Source organism: Brachyhypopomus gauderio, chromosome 3 (genome assembly GCF_052324685.1).
Source record: "Brachyhypopomus gauderio isolate BG-103 chromosome 3, BGAUD_0.2, whole genome shotgun sequence".
Classification (NCBI taxonomy): Eukaryota; Metazoa; Chordata; class Actinopteri; order Gymnotiformes; family Hypopomidae; genus Brachyhypopomus; species Brachyhypopomus gauderio.
Genome location: NC_135213.1, coordinates 26,469,933 through 26,488,512, shown reverse-complemented (window position 1 = coordinate 26,488,512; position 18,580 = coordinate 26,469,933). Strand labels below are relative to the sequence as shown.

Sequence of the window (18,580 nt, the reverse complement as noted above, 5' to 3'; positions counted from 1 at the left end):
CACTATATTGCCAAAAGTATTTGCTCACCTTCCTTGACTCACATATATGAGCTTAAGTGACATCCCATTCCTAATCCATAGTGATCAGTATGACATTGGTCCACCCTTTGCAGCTAGAACAGCTTCAACTCTTCTGGGAAGGCTGTCCACAAGGTTTAGGAGTGTGTTTATGGGGATTTTTGCCCATTCATACAGAAGCGCATTTGTGAGGTCACATACTGATGTTGGATGAGATGGCCAAGCCCAGCACCTGAAAAACAACCCCACACCATAATCCCCCCCTCCACCAAACTTTACACTTGGCACAATGCAGTCAGACAAGTAAAGTTCTCTTGGCAACCATCAAACCCAGACTCGTCCATCAGATTGCCAGATGGAGAAGCGCTATTAGTCACTCCAGAGAACGCACCTCCACTGTTCTAGAGTCCAGTGGTGGCGTGCTTTAGACCACTGCATCTGATGGTGATGTATACAGTGGGGAAAATAAGTATTTAGTCAGTCACCAATTGTGCAAGTTCTCCCACTTAAAAATATAAGAGAGGCCTGTAATTGACATCATAGGTAGACCTCAACTATGAGACAAAATGTGAAAAAAAATTGAGAAAATCATTTTGTCTGACTTTATTTATTTATTTATATATTTATAAAAAGAATTTATTTGCAAATAATGGTGGAAAATAAGTATTTGGTCACCTACAAACAAGCAAGATTTCTGGCTGTCACAGACCTGTAACTTCTTTTTTAAGAGGCTCCTCTTTCCCCCACTCATTACCTGTATTAATGGCACATGTTTGAAGTCGTTAACAGTATAAAAGACACCTGCCCACAACCTCAAACAGTCACACCAGGCTGGGAAGACTGAATCTGCAATAGGCAAGCAGCTTGCTGTGAAGAAATCTACTGTGGGAGCAATAATCAGAAAATGGAAGACCTACAAGACCACTACTAATCTCCCTCGATCTGGGGCTCCACGCAAGATCTCAGCCCGTGGGGTCAAAATGATCACAAGAACGGTGAGGAAAAATCCCAGAACCACAAGGGGGGATTTAGTGAATGACCTGCAGAAAGCTGGGACCAACGTTACAAAGGCTACCATCAGCAACACACTACGACGCCAGGGACTCAGGACTTGCAGTGCCAGACGTGTCCCCCTGCTTAAGCCAGTCCATATCCAGGCACGTCTGAAGTTTGCTAGAGAGCATTTGGATGTTCCAGAAGATTATTGGGAGAATGTCATGGTCAGATGAAACCAAAGTAGAACTATTTGGTAAAAACACAACTTGTCGTGTTTGGAGGACAGTGAATGCTGAGTTGCATCCAAAGAACACCATACCAACTGTGAAGCATGGGGGTGGCAACATCATGCTTTGGGGCTGTTTCTCTGCAAAGGGACCAGGACGACTGGTCTGTGTACATGAAAGAATGAATGGGGCCATGTATTGTGAGATTTTGGGTGCAAACCTCCTTCCATCAGCAAGGGCAATGAAGATGAAACGTGGCTGGGTCTTTCAGCATGACAATGATCCCAAGCACACTGCCAGGGCAACAAAGGAGTGGCTTCGTAAGAAACATTTCAAAGTCCTGGAGTGGCCTAGCCAGTCTCCCGATCTCAACCCCATCGAAAACCTTTGGAGGGAGTTAAAAGTCCGTGTTGCCCGCCGACAGCCCCAAAACATCACTGCTCTAGAAGAGATCTGCATGGAGGAATGGGCCAACATACCAGCAGCAGTGTGTGCCAACCTTGTGAAGACTTACAGAAAATGTTTGACCTCTGTCATTGCCAACAGAGGATATACAACAAAGTATTGAGATGAACTTTTGTTATTGACCAAATACTTATTTTCCACCATTATTTGCAAATAAATTCTTTAAAAGTCAGACAAAATGATTTTCTCAATTTTTTTCACATTTTGTCTCTCATAGTTGAGGTCTACCTATGATGTCAATTACCGGCCTCTCTTATCTTTAAGTGGGAGAACTTGCACAATTGGTGACTGACTAAATACTTATTTTCCCCACTGTAGCTTGGATGCAGCTGCTCGACCAGGAAACCCATTCCATGAAGCTCTCTGTGCACTGTTCTTGAGCTAATCTGAAGGCCACATGAAGTTTGGATGTTTGTAGTGATAGACTCTGCAGAATGTTGGCGACCTCTTCACACTATGCGCTTCAGCATCCACTGACCCACTGACCCCACTCCATCAGTTTACGTGGCCTACCACTTCATGACTGAGTTGCTGTCGTTCCCAAACACTTCCATTTTCTTATAATACAGCTGACAGATGACTGGAATATTTAGGAGCGAGGAAATTTCACAAATAGATTTGTGAAATTTGTTGCACAGGTGGCATCTTATCACAGTTCCACACTGGAATTCTGGAGCTCCTGAGAGCGACCCATTCTTTCACAAATGTTTGTAAAACAGTCTGCATGCCTAGGTGCTTAATTTTATACGCCTGTGGCCATGGAAGTGACTAGAACACCTGATTCCGATCATTTGGATGGGTGAGCGATTACTTTTGGCAATAAAGTGTATTTCAAGTGTTTATTTCTGTTAATGTTCATGATTATGGCTTACAGCCAATGAAAACCTAAAATCATTATCTCAGAAAATTTGAATATTATATAAGACCAACTGAAAAAAATATTTTCTATTCAGATATGTTGACCTACTGAAAAGTATGTACAGAAAATGCGTTCAATACTTGGTCAACTCTCCTTCTGCACAAATTACTGCATCAAATCCGGCCTGTGGCACTGCTGAGGTCTTATGATGTGAGGTGTGCTTTGATAGCAACCTTCAGCTCATCTGCACTGTTGGGTGTCGTGTCTTTCTTATTCCTCTTTAACGATACCTCATAGAGAATCGGTCAGGTGAGTGTGCTGACCAATCAGGTACATTGATTTTGGTTATTAAACCAGGTACTGTTTCTTTGGCAGTGTGGACAAGTGCAAAGTCCTGCTGGAAAATGAAATTTCCATCTCCAACAAGCTTGTCTGCAGAGGGAAGCATTAAGTGTTCTCATATTTCCTGGTAGATGACTCTGGGACCTTGATTTCCAAATGAAATGCAAAATTGACTTAAATCTGAAAACAAGACCTTAATAAATCATTCTAATAAATCTGTGTTTACTTTTTGTATTGAATTAAATAATTTTTATTGAATAATCTCTATTTTATTGAGATGTACCTGTACATGTTAACATAGGACCCCTTCTTTGATATCACCCTTTTTAAATCAGCTATATATTGCAATTTGAACTTTCACCTCTGTATGAAATGCATAAAGCAAATTTAAGCACAAATATATTTGATATTGCATTTAATAAGTAATTTAACTAACCCTCTGTGTTTCTCTTCATGGCTGTGGGTAAAACCTGTCTTCTAATCAGCTACACCACCAATGCCTTCCCTGGAGAATACATACCCACCATGTAAGCACATTCACTCTGGCCCTCCTCTTCCCACCATGAACCTATTTGGTCAACACTGGCATGTTCAAACAAAGCCATGTCCCCCCAGTCCACTGCCCATGAGACATAGTGAAAATGTTCTGTTTGGTCCCATTTGCACAATGACTTAAGATTGGGGAATGTGGTATTACATCACCACAAAGAAACACTGATTAGCATTACCATGTATGCATCGAGACCATCTTTGGAAGTAATGACCTATGGTCAGATTCTTGTCATTGCTCAGTTCCGCAACTCAAATGGAATTTATATCAGTGACACTTTGGAATGTGATGGAAGCATTTCAGTGTTCGTGCTTGCTGCATGGATAAATGACTCTTTAATTATGGTCACTAATCTAAAATAAGGGTCATATTATGGAATGTTTGAGGTATTTTGCATGCACAAACCGAAAGTAGCAAAATTAAATACAATTCTCCATGTATCATGCCATGAAAAAAGGCATTATGGGGTATATTTTCTTCCTCACAACCTGATCCAGATTTGACAACAACTCCACCCAAGATGGGAAACCAGTCAATCTTGGCCTGTGGGACACAGCTGGACAGGAAGACCACGGCCTCCTCGGCCCACTGTCGTATCCACAGATGGTGTGTATTTACATGCCTGTGCTTGAAATGACTCGTGCGATTTTAGTCTCTGATGCTCACAGGGTGCTCCTTCGTTCTGTTTATTGTTGCTTTTTGGCAGGATGTGTTTCTAATATGCTTCTCCCTAGTGAGTTCAGCATCCTTTGAGAATGGCCGTGCAAAGGTTTGTGCTCTTTGTCATTCTTTACCTTGTGGCTGACACAGTGTGCCACCTAAAAATCTGACTTCTTGTTGTAGCTAATGAACGGCTTTTGTCAACCGTTTGTGAGTGCTAAGGGACATGTTTGAATTAACATAGTGTATTGACTCATTGACTATGAGCACAGTCATGTATTAACTGCCAGGAATTTGGGGTTGTATTATGATTGTATTTCATTCTATTGTCACTGAATCTACCTTCTTCCTATTCCTTTCTTCCTTCCATTCCCTCACCTGAAAAACTTTCATTTCTATAACTTGTAGCCTACAGTGGTATCCACAAGAAAGGCTTCTGTCCTAACACACCTATCATCCTAGATGGCACCAAATTAGACCTTCAAGGACTAAAACAGTAAAACAGTGGCTCCCAAGCAAGGAGTGTGCATGTCTTTGGACGGAAGGCCTTAGTTCTCTACCAGATCCTTTGGTCTGTGCATACTCATTGTAGTGTAATTTGTATAAACCAAGAGCAATTCAGGATTCAAGACAGATATGACAATCTAGAAAAATCTAGAAAGACATGACAGTATGACTTAAAGTGAGCACAAATGCAAAAGAGAAACCATTTGTGACCTGAAGTGACCTGTCATGTTCAGAAAGGCTTTAGTAATCTGTAATTGTTCTTGATTAATTGAGGTGGAGGTTCAGACTAAATGTGTGGCACTCTCAGGCCCAGTGGGCTTATGGGATATTTGTGTTTGAGCCTGGTAACACAGAGGCCTAGTGTCTGAATCATGAGGAGGGGGCTCTAGAAAGATTTTCAGCAAACAAAATGGCCACCGCATGAGAAACCACCCATCCGATGGAACAGAAGGCTCCTTTGTGACATGAAGCATGTGGAGATACTGTGGGCCAGTGTGCTGTGACCAAGTTGTCAGAAACAATAAAAGCCTTACATGCAGACGATTGTCCCAGCAAACTGCTTTATTCTTTCACTACCCCAAACCCCGTTGCGTTAATCAGTTCTTATAATTATGCACTTGTATACATATGTCCTATAGTATACTGGATTGAGCTGTCCCACATATTGTTCTTTAACATTGGGCAAATTGGGGCCGTGAAGTACCTGGAGCACTCGGCCCTGACGCAGCGTGGTATCAAGACCGTGATCGACGAGGCCGTCCGTGACGTCCTCTGCCCCCGCAGGTGAAGAAACACCATGTTCTGAAGGCTGGTGTAGGGGGGACGTCTCCAAAATGCCGTCGGCGGCTTCCTGGCCAAACCACGTTAAATCTACAGCAGCACTACAATGAATTCCAGAGAAACACGCACTGGTATAGGTAGTGGTGGAGCCAAAGGGGGGGGGGGGGGGGGGGGGGTGGGTGGCAATTGCCACCCCCAACAGAGCCCTTGCTACCCCTAGTGCCACCCCAACGGAAATGGTAATTTTAAGAGAAAATATGTTTCCTTTCGTCCATCATTTGTATATGGACCCCTCTGATAAAGCCTTATAAAAGTAAAAAAGTATAGCTCCTCCACTTGCGACAGGTGCATAATTGGCCTCCAACCAGAGACCATATATACCGTCACTGCCTCCAACAGTTTTTCCACATGGAAAATAATAAGTCTATGTGACCCAAAAGGGGTGTTAATCGTTTAGAGATGTTGCAGTATATATTTTTTAATCATTTCTTTTTCTATGATTTTAATATGACGCTTTCACTGTTTCTGAGACCTTTACATGGTAAATCCAGTGTCTGTGGCATTACAAAGATTTGGAAAACTACACATTCACTCTTACAGTTTTGCTGAAATGTTCATTCACTGCTGTGGTGCTCTTTAACCACAGTTATAAATTATGAATTGTAAATATTTTTCCGTGGCACAAGATATCTATGAAAGTTATACAAAGACATTCCACTTACAAAGCACTTTGGTGGGTGTATAAATTGTTCAACGCTGGAACTTGGTGAATGAAGTATAGCTTTGTGCACTCTTTTGGAAGTTTAATGGTAGACCCATTATTAATTTAGGTAATTAGGAATTATTCATATGGCTATACTGTCCAAGCATTTTTGAATTCTAAAAGTAGGGTTAGTGAAAAAGTCTTTAAATGGTTGTGTAAACACACTACAAAAGTGATTTGCTTGACACATACAGAGAAGCTTTCGAGCCCAGACAATTGACCTTCATGCTTAAGAGTTGTGTGAGGTGTAGATATGAGCCTTGGTTGCATTTTTGAAGCTGTATTTGTGCGTTTGTGCGTGCGTGCGAGAGAGAGAGAGAGAGAGAGAGAGAGAGAGAATATGAGCTCGACTTGCCCAGGTGCTGTAGCACTGCAATTAGATTGTAGATCATTCTAAAGCTGGAAGACAAACAGGACATGCCCACATCTGCCAAAAGACATTTCCAGATGCTGAAAAGTTATTTAAAATCTCAATGTTTTCAATGAAGGACGCTTCATTTAATAAATCTGTAAATATGTTTCCCCTACTTGTTTTAGAGTTATTAGGTTAACAATAATTGAGAACCAGTAACTTCAAAATTCTTGTATCATGCTGCATGTGGTCAAGTATTCATATCAACTTTTGACCCAATGTCAATCATCTATGGTGACCAAGAGACCAATAAACCACACAAGAATCACAGCACGAAAACTGCAGTTGATAAGGAAATGGAGGTTTATTGAACATATAGAATTATACCAAAATAGAACAGCCCTGACGGTAATACCTAAGCAGTTGGCATAGTTGACCCATACAGGTGCTTCCCCTCAAACACTAAAGGTTAAAAGCACCTGCATTGTCCATAGAAACCAGTGTTGGAAGACAGGAGGGATCCTATTAGTGTTGGGAGGTGAGGTAATGCTTGTGCTAATATTGTCGACAACATTCAGCGACATCATTTTGTGAACTTTCTAATTATCTTAGAGCTACATGGTCTTATCCCTGGCTAAGATCACATTACCCTGAACTATGCTCTTTAGACAATAGCAGTGGAATACACTACAGATAATATCACATTAGGTCATTTGTTTCCCTCTCTGAATTCTCTAACAGTATGCTAAGCTCACAGTAATGGCAACCGTCCAACTGCTGACCTAGCAGGCCAGAAAGCCTCCATCTATAGGCAGGATCGCTCCATTGGTCATGGCACTTCTGTCACTCAGCAGGAACAATATGGAGTTTACTACATCTTCCACTTCTGTGGCAGGGGACACACAAGATTTTAATGAGTTGTAGAATATAGACAGTGTGACTAATAATGAAACTTGACTAGATTTCTACATTTTCAGTTCCACTAACACTGAGATCTGGCAAAGTACATATTGGGTTTAGCAATTCTGTGTAGAGGACAGAATTGCCACTATGTTTGAGTAGGTCAAAACTAGATGTGGTTTTCAAGGCTATGTTTTCATAACTCATTGTAGCAAAATATTGTACAGCCCTACATGTGCGATAAACATCAAACCTGCAAATTTTCCAAGTGGAATGCGAGACGTCATAGCTTTGGCCTTAACGGGATCACTCCATCCTTTTCTTCCCATGTCTGTCATCACCACAGTTGGGTTCACAGAGTTCACTCGAATCTGCGCAAATCAGATACAACAAATACAGGCAGTTTAGCCACACTTGAGCAATAACCACCAATTCCTATCATACTGCAAACAACAGCATTAAATGTCATGAAGAAAAAAAAATTGTGAATATTTAGTGCCTACATATTCAAGCAATTAAAAAAGGGGAAAAAAACCAAAACAATGATGCCCTTTTAAAAGGGACCCATGACGTGGACGAGCTGTGGGAGTTGAGATTTATAGCTCCTGGCAGCACGTTTGCAATGTGGCAGAGATTTGTCCACATGTTGGACTTCTCAAGCACAGTTAACGTCACACTTGGTGTTGGGAGTAAAACGTGCAGCTGCCCAACCTACTGGACTGAAGGGTACAGAATGGCAGGGATGTGCAGCTGCGTTGGCAAGACCCACCTGCTCTGGGCCGAGCTCTAGTGCCATCACCTTGGTGAGCATGTCAAGAGCTCCTTTGGTGGCACCTTCATGAACACAGTTATAAATAAATACATCATCATAATCAAATACCTTTGTAACATGTTGATAAGTATATCAGAACAAGGAGTGAAGAGATGCAGCAAACTCATTACTACCATTGGAGACATGCTCCAAGGCATCCCAACAGCCCATCACAACATTTCATAGTAAAATAGTTATATTTTTGAACAATAATAGGGGAGATACATGATGAGAAAGAAAGCTTGTAGCCTCTATAAATGAGTGGATCATTGTACTCACAGTACACAGCATGGTCTGCAACAGCACACAGTGAAGCTTGGCTGGAAACGTTAACGATGGAGCCACCATTGCCGCGGGCTTTCATTCCCCTGGCTACAATCTAAGTCCAACAGCACTGTTAGGTTCATACTGTGCCGCTTCAATCACACATTGTTCCTTTAGCATTTATGGGCTTTTCTTACTTGTGCCACATGCAGTGCAGCTTTCACATTGACATTGAACGACCTGCAATTATATTTATGCAGTTATTATTATATCTGTTGTGTCACAGCAAAAAAAGAGAGGCAAAAATCTTAAATTGAAGACTATGTACTGGTATGGAACGGAGACTTTTTTTACATGTCAAACTGGTCCTGTGTGATCTCGAGAAAGGGTTGCAATACGGCACAGGCTGCGTTGTTCACCAGCAGATCAACAGGCCCTACGTCTTTCAGCGCGTGCTCTGTGGCGTCCCAGTCCGACAGGTCCACGCACACGGGCTTGATGGAAGGACACTGGAGATCAAAGGACAAAAACAAAGAGATTCTCAGCTGTCACGGCAGAGCCGCGGGGAAAGAATAAAAGAGCAACGCGCTGTGGAATGCAGACGATGCCAGCTTGAACACAATAGCTAGGCAGGGAGTTGTGTGTTGGACCGTGACCTAGAGAGCGTTCGGGGTGATTACCTCCTGCACGAGGCTATCCAGGTCAGTCTTTGTGCGTGTGACAGCCGTGACCTTTGCCCCACAACGAGTCAGAGCAAGCGCGGTGGCCCTACCAATGCCTAGAAGATAGGGGCAAAGCAAACAATACGTAAGTTAACTGAATACGCTTCCAAAGCCTCGAATGCATAAGCAAACCACAAAATCACATTGAATTTGATGTAGCATAAGCATAAAACTAAGGTTTTTAGCCAGGTCATATTTTAAACTAATGCAAAAATACATGTAAAAAAATCTTTAAAAATCGACAGATCTTTAAGAATCAGCATTACCCTTTCCAGCTCCTGTCACTAATGCTCGCTTGCCAGTAAACGTGATCTCCATGGCTGACGATGGAAAATCCAATACAATAACTCAATAATCTACGAAAGGAGGTAACACTTTAATGAGGCTGTGTTTGCAGTGCCCGCGTCGACTGCAAACCAGACAAAAATCCGCCATATTATACAATATAGAAGCGGGAGTCAATGTGGACACGTAAATGATACTATTTATAAAATCACTTTAAAGTAAAATTTGCCATACCTTTTCACGTTTAAGCTACGAATGAGCAAACAGGACCACGCTCACGTGACAGTGTAGGAAGGACATGACTTAGCAAAAAAAAAGTTGTCGACGTCAACAAGGGTTTTATCGACGAAAGATTGACAGTGTTTACTTTGGACATAATAACCAGTTAGATCATAGTGAAGGCTGAAAATAAAGTGTTTGTATTATGGTCAAGTAATAAAACGTGCCGAACAAATGATCTCATAACGTGAGTTTTCATGGGGGAAATTGGCAGTGGTATTCCAGTCAGGTCCAGGAGATCGACCGCCCTGCAGAGCTTAGTTCAAACCCACATAAACACTCCTGATCAAGTACCCAAGACCTTTTGTAACATCTTTATATTAGAAGCCGTGGTGCTAGGTACAAAACTCAGTCTGCAGGGCGCTAGAGCATCAGGACCGCAGCTGGGTACCCAGGAGTTAAGATCAAACAGCTACAAGGGTCACATTCAAAAAGATTTTTTTTAATTGTATAGCCTACGTGTTTTTGCATACAATACTGAAAATATTTGCTTTACTTCATGAATCTTAAAGGACTGGGTTATCGAGCACCATCTTCTGTATGGCTCAGTGTTTTTTTAAACACCGATGTATTTCTTTCCTAGTGGTAAAGTACAATTCGTAAACTTTAGTCATCGCTCTTTTGTTATTACTCGCCTTGTTTTAAATCTAAATTGCATAGATACGAGGAGCTGCCTTGAGGCCACTTTGTGTGTTTTCTCCATTTTGGCAATAAGGAATTCCTATTCCAAAGACAAAATCTACTGTCCACCAAGCAACTGTTTTAAATAGGCTGTAAAAATCATGTAATCTAACCTACATAAATAAAATCAGCTCAGTTTAATTGCAATTAGTGAACACAAGTTCTGCATCAATGTTTATTTACAAGGGAAACACAAGACGACAGAGTCTAATCATAATAGTATTTGACAGCAGACATTTGACAGCTGTATGACATTTGTGCTACAAGAGAGTAGCGTAGTATATGCTACCAAACGCCCTGTTACTGATGACTCTTGGAAATGTTGTGAAACCCCAGCCTAATTTTTGGCATTGTCATGTGAGCCACTGACCTGCAGTGAGAAGGCACATCTACATATAAACGATGAAGATTTGTATTAAAATATGTATTTCAGGAAAAAAAAAAACAAAAACAACCCCCAATTATCCTTCTAGTATATCTTTCTGAAATGTTTTTTTTTTAGTTTTGAGGGTTATCATAGTGCAGTATCTAAAATACAAAAGCCAACATGAATCTACTCATTCCAATAACACTTGTTTTCCATAATGTAAAAGGTCATCATGACTGACTTTGGTAGAAGTTTACTTTTTCAGCTAAAGCCACATTTTGACTCGCAAGTCTTCATTCCTTCATATGCTAACACAATGCGCCCATTATATACCAAATGCCTTTGTTAACCTTAACTTTAAATTAATGGGTTCAGTACCTCTTGGAGTCAATACATCCTTAAATCACAAACAGTTTCCTTATCTTCTATTAAAAATTATGAGATGACCTGAAAGGAGGGGCATTGCCCTCTTAACATTCCCAGTAACTCTTGAGGTATAACTCAAAGTAGGATAGAGACAGACTTTGGAATATGGCACCATTTTCCATCCTTTAACTTTAAAAGTTATGTCAATGCTTAAAAAAGGCCCCAGGAAACCCTAGTACAGATTGAACTGACATCTGTGGCTATATAATGAGATCTGCTAACTTCAGCCTGACTTACAGTCTTGACTTTAATATGTTTACCTTCTGTGGGGTCTAAAAAGTTACATTTGATGATCGTGACAGCCAATGCACTGTGAAGTGAATTTTGCCTTCAAACTAAACCCAACCTGTATGGGAGAAGAACACTTTCTTTACACACTCAGAATGAAAGGCAAACATCACAGTAATTTTCAGAATCCTCATAAAAAAAGCTGTTTTAGGAAAAAAAATAATAAATTACTGTCACCCTGTTTAACCTCAGCAAACATACATAAAAAAAAAAAACTAAACGTAAAATGCAATGCCGTACCACAGTTTTTCCAGGAGTCCTGTACATTAGATACAAATGCAATAGTGCTTAAATGTGATGGCAGACAATTTGCTGACCATTGAACAGGATTTTGGAATGGAGTTCAGAAGAGAAAATGAGATGGACAGTCTCCACAGTGATGCATGCTGAGATACATGTTGAGATCAGTTATGAATATTGTGAGGACACCAGTCAGTCTCAGGGTAAAGCAGGCAGTGGACCGTTTTAAACCTGCAAGGGCAATTGACCAAAAAAAGTGTTAAAGTAAGGCAGTAACAATATACACTACCAGACAAACGTTTGGACACATTTTAAACATAAAAAAACAGGAAAGATACCAAACCAATGAAAGAATGTCATCAAAATGTGTTTTTATGCTCTAATGAACAAATTACTCTTTGAAGTAACTATCCTATATTTTGATAGCAGCTTTGCACACTCTTGGTGTTCTGTTAAGCAGCTTCATGAAGCTATGATACTTTTCCATCAGTCCTGAAGACATTCTCATATTTGCAGAGCATTTCTAGAGTGTGGACCTAAATTTGCAGATGGTGCATTTAAAAATTGTGTGTACATGTGCGTGCTGAGAATTAATTAATATATAACACCTTTCCCAAACAATTTTAGCTTTAATCAAATTTAAGAATAATCCATTGGATTAAACATTTTGTACAAATGTACTATTTATGTTTAAGAACATGCAGGTTTATCCATAATTTTGACTGGGAGTGTATAAACTCACAGACAATCATTAATACGTTATATATTTTCAATCAAAACCCAGCAAATCAGTATTTTTAACATTATCACTTAAACCACTATCATTATAGTTTCAGCAGTAAAACAACCTAACATTATGTTTACAACCAAACTGTGATTGTGGGATTGAGACAACCAAACATGAGCCTTACCGTGAAGGGTCTTCAGTCAAGGAGAAGTCTCCAACAACGCTGACCACATTCCTCCTGTTCTCAATGCCACCATAGCTGAGGGTGACCTACAGGGGTACGCAAATCAGAACACAGAGCTCAGATAAAACGGGCTAAAAATAAAACTGATACTGCAGATTCTACTGCTGATCTCATGTATTTACACAACTTATTGGCAGAAAAGAAGGATGGAAAAGGCTGGGTTTACATCAAACTCCTTCAGGTTTTTTAAATTCCCAACCAACTACTTTTTCCACAAGGTCTTTTTTTCTAACCTCCACACATTCTTGATGAAATGTTTGTATCATTTGTATCAAGTGTGTCAAGGGTAAAGTGCTGATGGAAATCTCCAAAGGAAGCACAGAATTGGAGCATCTTGTGACCTTCTGCTGAGAAAATCACCTGTTTTTGGAGGGCCTGCTATCTTACAAGATAATTTGCTACACAGAATGCCAAAATATTAGTTCATTTTGTGCTTTGCATCTTCATGTCTACCATTCATTGTTGATAAATACAGCCTTAGCCAACAATAACTACTAGACATGAACTGCCTTGCATCTCTTGTTTATGCAAATTTCAGACAGAGGGAGGGATAGTCACAAACATCCATAGCAGTATCCTTGAGAAAACGTACTTAGTTATAATGTGATTTCTGCAATGTGGAAAACACACACACAATCCAAGAATTAAAAAAATTAAGCCAGAAATGTGAAGATCTGAAAATGTTTTAAGACGTCTCGGTGTACTATGAAATATGATATATAGAGTGTTTTTTATAGAACATTCTCAATAATAATTAACTAAGAAATCCAATCATGTGATAAACAGACTAGTTCTGGTTAGATATGTTGCTTGTTGTTGCGGACATTCATTGAGGTACATCAAAGACACAATTTGTTGAACAGACATCTATGTTCATGTATGTATATCTTTGAATAAGACTGCTTTTACATACACTTTTCATTACATAAGGGAAACAATGGCTGATTTAAGTTACAAATTACACTTTTTATACTTAAATTTTATCTTTACAAAAAATATTACTGGAACAATTTCAATAAATACCAAAGGGCCATCTTGCTAGTCAGTTAGTCAGGACTAGTCAGTAAAAATCTTCTAGGCTGGCCTGCCTTGTGTGTGCTGCTTACCTGTCGGAGAATGTCAGCAGTGGGGAGCCTCTGCAGGTTCTCCAGGTGTGAGTGGAAAAGCCGTGTGTGTGTAAGTGGCACCTCCAGCAGGGCCTCGATGATGTAACCCACCGTGCAATCATCTGGGAGGCGGATCTTCTCCGCTGTGGTGATGAAGTTCCCCAGACTGGGAGAGTAAACATCACGTTGCATATAGAAACAATGGCACTTAAAACATGCACTTCTAGGTACATGCACACAAAGCATGCAAGAACATTGGAAAAGGTGATTAAATTCTTCAGTACCTCGCCCATGGACTCATCTTTAGAGCCAGACCTCGACTGATACAGAAGCCAGCACCTCCAGTGGCAAACCAGAACTTCACTGACATCTGAAAAACAATGGATACTCATGACTGACAAGATTGCTGACCACAACCTGACAGTAACTACCCAGCAGTAACTACCCAACTCCCAATGTCAGCAGTCTTACTAACAATGTGCACATACACCTAAAGAATCAGGTTGCAGGTTCTGATCCAGGAATCTTTACTGAATGAATAACGCATCCCTCCACCTGACGGAACTGGGATAATCAAGACTGGATACCTTTGAAAATATGCATCTTCCATTTATTGGTTTACAGCTTTCAAAGTAAAACTAAAACTGAACCAAATTTCCTTGGTGGCACCACTTGAACAAATGACCAGACCATCAAGCTCACGTATCTTCAAAAACCCTGTGAAATTGTGCTTTGCCAAACGTGAGGGGAAGCTGGTCAGTAAGGGCTTTTATTGGTTTGAGTTCTAATGGATTCTTTGTCAAAGCTGCCCTATCGTTTTCCCCTCTGAAAGCATAAGAGCTCACCGAGCCGTCGCTTTTGACCCTCTCAGCTGCCTCTATGGGGTGGTCCAGGCTGGGCCGGCCCAGATACACGTCCTGCGTGTGAGAGTAGGAGGAAAGCAGCCGCAGCAGGCTGGGGAGGACCACGTAATTATCGTCATCCATGTGACAGAACCATCTAGAGTGGACAGAGAGGATGTCAAGGGAACAATGAAATTCCTTTTTGCGAATTTTATCTGTGAATCACTGAGTATACATGCACATCTGAACATGCAAACAAGAACCTGGCATACATAAAGGAATATAATGCAGTGATATTAGTGCAACAGTACATTTGGAAATTATGAAAGGAAATAATCTAACACAGGAAGCGAAAACATATGCTGCAACTATTCTTCCCAAGAAGAAGAAGCGAACCACCCCATGTTACAAGGAGGAAGTCGCAGGCCTGGAGTTCTTCACTGAAGGACATAACTCAACTTTTTTTGTGATTCAATAAACTTGTCATATTCCACAGACATCTTGCAGCACAGGGCCTGACGGGTGTGTGCAGCTGAACAATTAGTGTTGATAATGTTGCCTCCTTGGAGAGATCACACACACACACACACACACACACACACACACACACAGTAATCACATACAGAAACAGGATACAAAGAGAGCTGATTGAAATTTACAGGGGGGAGGGGGTGTTGGGTTGGCTCAACAGCTATGCATTTCTGTCTGGGTCGTATGTATAGACCACTGCATTACCTGCTTTCTGCTTCAGCTCCTTGTCCTCTCCATCGGTGAAGATAAATGTCTGAAAGACAGAAATTTATCAGCATTTGCCTCCTACCTGGAATACAGTCTAGTGTTGGAGGGGTACAGTGAATAATGGCCAGAAATGCTCTGTCTTACACGGACAAAGCAAAGACACAGGTAAACAGAGACAGAGTCCTCAAAGCCAAGGAGAACAGATGGAAAGTCTGCTTGACACATGGACTGTGCAAATAGAACCAGCCTCTTTGGAGATCTTTTTGGAGGTTCTCTGGAGGCAGGTTCTTTCCTATGGACTTTCCCCTGTCTGTTCAGCTCCACACCCTCTGTGCAGAGCTCAGCCATCTACCAAAACACCACCCGTCCAAGATGCCGGCCAGGCCACATGTATGCAGAGTTGCTCCTTAATCAAAGCCAGCCACTCTGAAGGAGACTATAACAGAGATCCTTGACTCAGCTCTGGTCTAAAACCACCTTGAGATACTAGTTTTGCCTTACACCACTGGGGTGTTGCTGCAACGTTTTTGAAAAGGGTAATCTTTTTAGGGATCCATTAAACAATCCAAACATTATCAATGGCAGTAAAAGGCTACAAAACATATCTTGGCACACAGACCAAAGACATATGAAGGAAAGTCCATCTCTGAAGGGGGGGGGAGCAGGTCATGGAGGGCACATCAATAGAGAGTGAGGGGAAAAAAAAGGAAACCCTCTTCTAAATATTACCCCATTTCCCCCCAGCTGTAGTGTCACCCAGCACACAGCCAAAGAGCAGCTGCCTCTTCTCTCCCCTTGGCTGGCGTTTACTAGCTGCTGTTCTCATTAAGACCCTTTAAAACTTACCACGGCCCCCCTCACCTCACCTGCACTCTCCTGCTGCCTGTAGTCCCTAAACAGAAACGACCTGCTAGAGTAAACATGCAGGATCGCCTTAATAAATGAATGAAGCGCAGAAATATATGGATATTGTAGAAAGCAAATAAATAAAACGATAAAATATGGCCTGACTTGGAATCCTACACAACTCCTTACAGCTCATTGCAATGGAATGTTGTATACTCCACACGGATATGTAATTCTTCTGCAAGAGCAGTCTGGTTCTAACAAGGCTGAACTGTTGATTGAGTGTGTTGACATGATGGAATGACAAAAGTACCCTGATTCTTCACCCTACCTGTTTCTTCGCTTTCGACACCCAGGTCTGCAGAAGCAGCTGCAGGCGTGATCTGTGATACTTCCTCGTGGTCTTGACGGCGATAAAAATGTCTCTTTGCTCCAGAGGCTCTCTGGACTGAGAACCAGGGGGAATGGCCCGTGCAGAGTCCTTCTCCGGCACTCGCCAAGGTCCCTGACGTCTGCTCCAAGGAAGGGGGAGCTGGGTGGTGTGTGTGTTTTTGCCGTTACTAGCACCTTGGTGCCTGGTGACATTGGGGGTTCGATGGCTTGGCCTGGCAAGTTTGGCGTGTGGCTGTGGTTGGGGGCGCTGCCCCTGGCGCTGGGGCGTTTGCAGAGTGGGGATCAGGAGCAGCAACAGCCCACACAGGGCCAATGACAGTAGGAAGCAGCGTTTGCTAATGCCAACAGGGAACAAATGCATGCTTCCTGTGGTCAGTGCCAGCTCAACCACCGGGACTTAGCCACCTCTGCTGTCCGGTGCCCATCTTCACTGTAACAATTTGGACTCTGCACAAGAAACAAATTGAAAACCAGCCTCTGAAACATCGCACTCCATTTTAAAGAGACTTTTGGCACTTGGACCGCATTAGTTTCGGAAAATTGAAAAGATTGTTGCGCAAGTTAACTGCTATGCACTCCAATAGTTTCACTAAAGTTATAGCGTTTATGTTGAGATAAGCAACAGTTTTATCAACAGTTAGTATTACGCCTTTCATATTTACAGGGAAACTCATGAAATGAATGTATTTTTGCATAACCAATAAAATAAAAGACAAATAAGCTAAACAAACGAACTTAAATGCACTTAATACTTAACACAAAGTCGATTTTGTATGGTTAGCTAATTAGCCAGTAGCTCCTCCCGAACAACCCAAAGACGTCCAGTCAAGGCGCATCAGACAAAGACCACCAATATTCCTGTCGGATTAGGAGATTATTTCACGCGGTTCAAAACGTTAACGGGTAGATAGTTTCTTACCCCGGAAAAGCGGAGGGGTAGCAGAATTATTCCTCCTTACGTCTGTCTTCATATTCGTTACTTTCGAAAAACGTCAAAACCCGAAACAAAGCTCTGAAGTTGAAGTGAAAACGATTCCTGCTCTTAGGTCTAGATTACAAAAATGTACATACCATTTTACAGATCGACTTTAAAAAGTCTAAAATGTAACCGTGTGCGTCGACTATTGCCTTTCTTTTCTTTAGAGGGCACCGAAACACAAAACGTAAATCTATCAGCACGTATCTGGCTTTTGCCCCGTGTTCATTCAAATGTTATTCACTTCGCACCCTCGTCAACACTGTTTGCATCAATCAGACACGCACCGTTGTCACTGCATTAGACGCACACTGTTTTCCCTACACACAAACAACTGAGTTTTGACCTGGAGCGATCTCGCAATCTCACAGTCTGAATTACACCGCCTTTCTACCAAAGGCGCATGCCAAAACACATTGAGTTATTGGGAGTACCGTATTTACTGTAGTCGCGCAAAGGTTTTCTGGACGTGAAATCAGAATGTGAAAGTTTTACTTGTTTAAAACAGCCAACTGTGCAAAAATCTTTTAAATCGGAATAGAAATCAGTTTGTTACATGTGCACGAAAGATGAATGAACGCCCGTAGCAAAAAAAACAGACTTAAACGGCAAGACTCGTTTTTCAGAGCATATCAGTAATTCGAATGTTTTATTTATTGCTAGTAGCAATTCATGTGAATGCTTTTAATATATGAATATTGCGATCGTTTAGTTAGATTTGTAATCTTACATTTCCTATAAAACGTATACACAGCTCTGTCTTCATGGAACTTACGACATCTGGTGGCCCAAATGCAGAAGTTCCACTGTTCAGCTCAGCTCAGTACAAATATTCTATGAGGGAAATAAATGAATTCATTCGTTCATATGTTCGTTCATAATTTTAACATAACTTATGTTATATATATTCTGTTTTTCAACACACA

At 41.3% G+C, this 18,580-nt stretch overlaps 3 protein-coding genes across 3 annotated transcripts; 1 reads left to right on the top strand and 2 right to left on the bottom strand.

Moving 5' to 3' along the window:
• Positions 1 to 3,360: 3,360 nt before the first annotated feature.
• rac3b (Rac family small GTPase 3b) lies at positions 3,361 to 5,411 on the top strand. The gene is given in 6 exon segments (XM_076998484.1): positions 3,361 to 3,434; positions 3,955 to 4,063; positions 4,164 to 4,226; positions 4,533 to 4,543; positions 4,545 to 4,641; positions 5,277 to 5,411. Coding segments are annotated over 6 exon segments (489 nt in total).
• Positions 5,412 to 6,859: 1,448 nt separating this feature from the next.
• dcxr (dicarbonyl/L-xylulose reductase) lies at positions 6,860 to 10,110 on the bottom strand. The gene is made up of 9 exons (XM_077000789.1): positions 9,736 to 10,110; positions 9,483 to 9,572; positions 9,175 to 9,272; positions 8,849 to 9,003; positions 8,692 to 8,734; positions 8,510 to 8,609; positions 8,189 to 8,253; positions 7,673 to 7,790; positions 6,860 to 7,405 (listed from the first exon to the last, which is right to left on the bottom strand). The coding sequence occupies exons 2-9, from the start codon at positions 9,532 to 9,534 to the stop codon at positions 7,302 to 7,304; spliced, it is 735 nt and encodes a 244-aa protein (XP_076856904.1). The 5' UTR covers positions 9,535 to 9,572; positions 9,736 to 10,110; the 3' UTR covers positions 6,860 to 7,301.
• A 512-nt stretch (positions 10,111 to 10,622) lies between these two features.
• Positions 10,623 to 18,041, bottom strand: rfng (RFNG O-fucosylpeptide 3-beta-N-acetylglucosaminyltransferase). Its single transcript, XM_077000788.1, has 9 exons — positions 17,598 to 18,041; positions 16,617 to 17,125; positions 15,437 to 15,485; positions 15,161 to 15,263; positions 14,705 to 14,858; positions 14,144 to 14,229; positions 13,860 to 14,025; positions 12,694 to 12,779; positions 10,623 to 12,013 (listed from the first exon to the last, which is right to left on the bottom strand). The coding sequence occupies exons 2-9, from the start codon at positions 17,037 to 17,039 to the stop codon at positions 11,947 to 11,949; spliced, it is 1,134 nt and encodes a 377-aa protein (XP_076856903.1). The 5' UTR covers positions 17,040 to 17,125; positions 17,598 to 18,041; the 3' UTR covers positions 10,623 to 11,946.
• Positions 18,042 to 18,580: the final 539 nt, after the last annotated feature.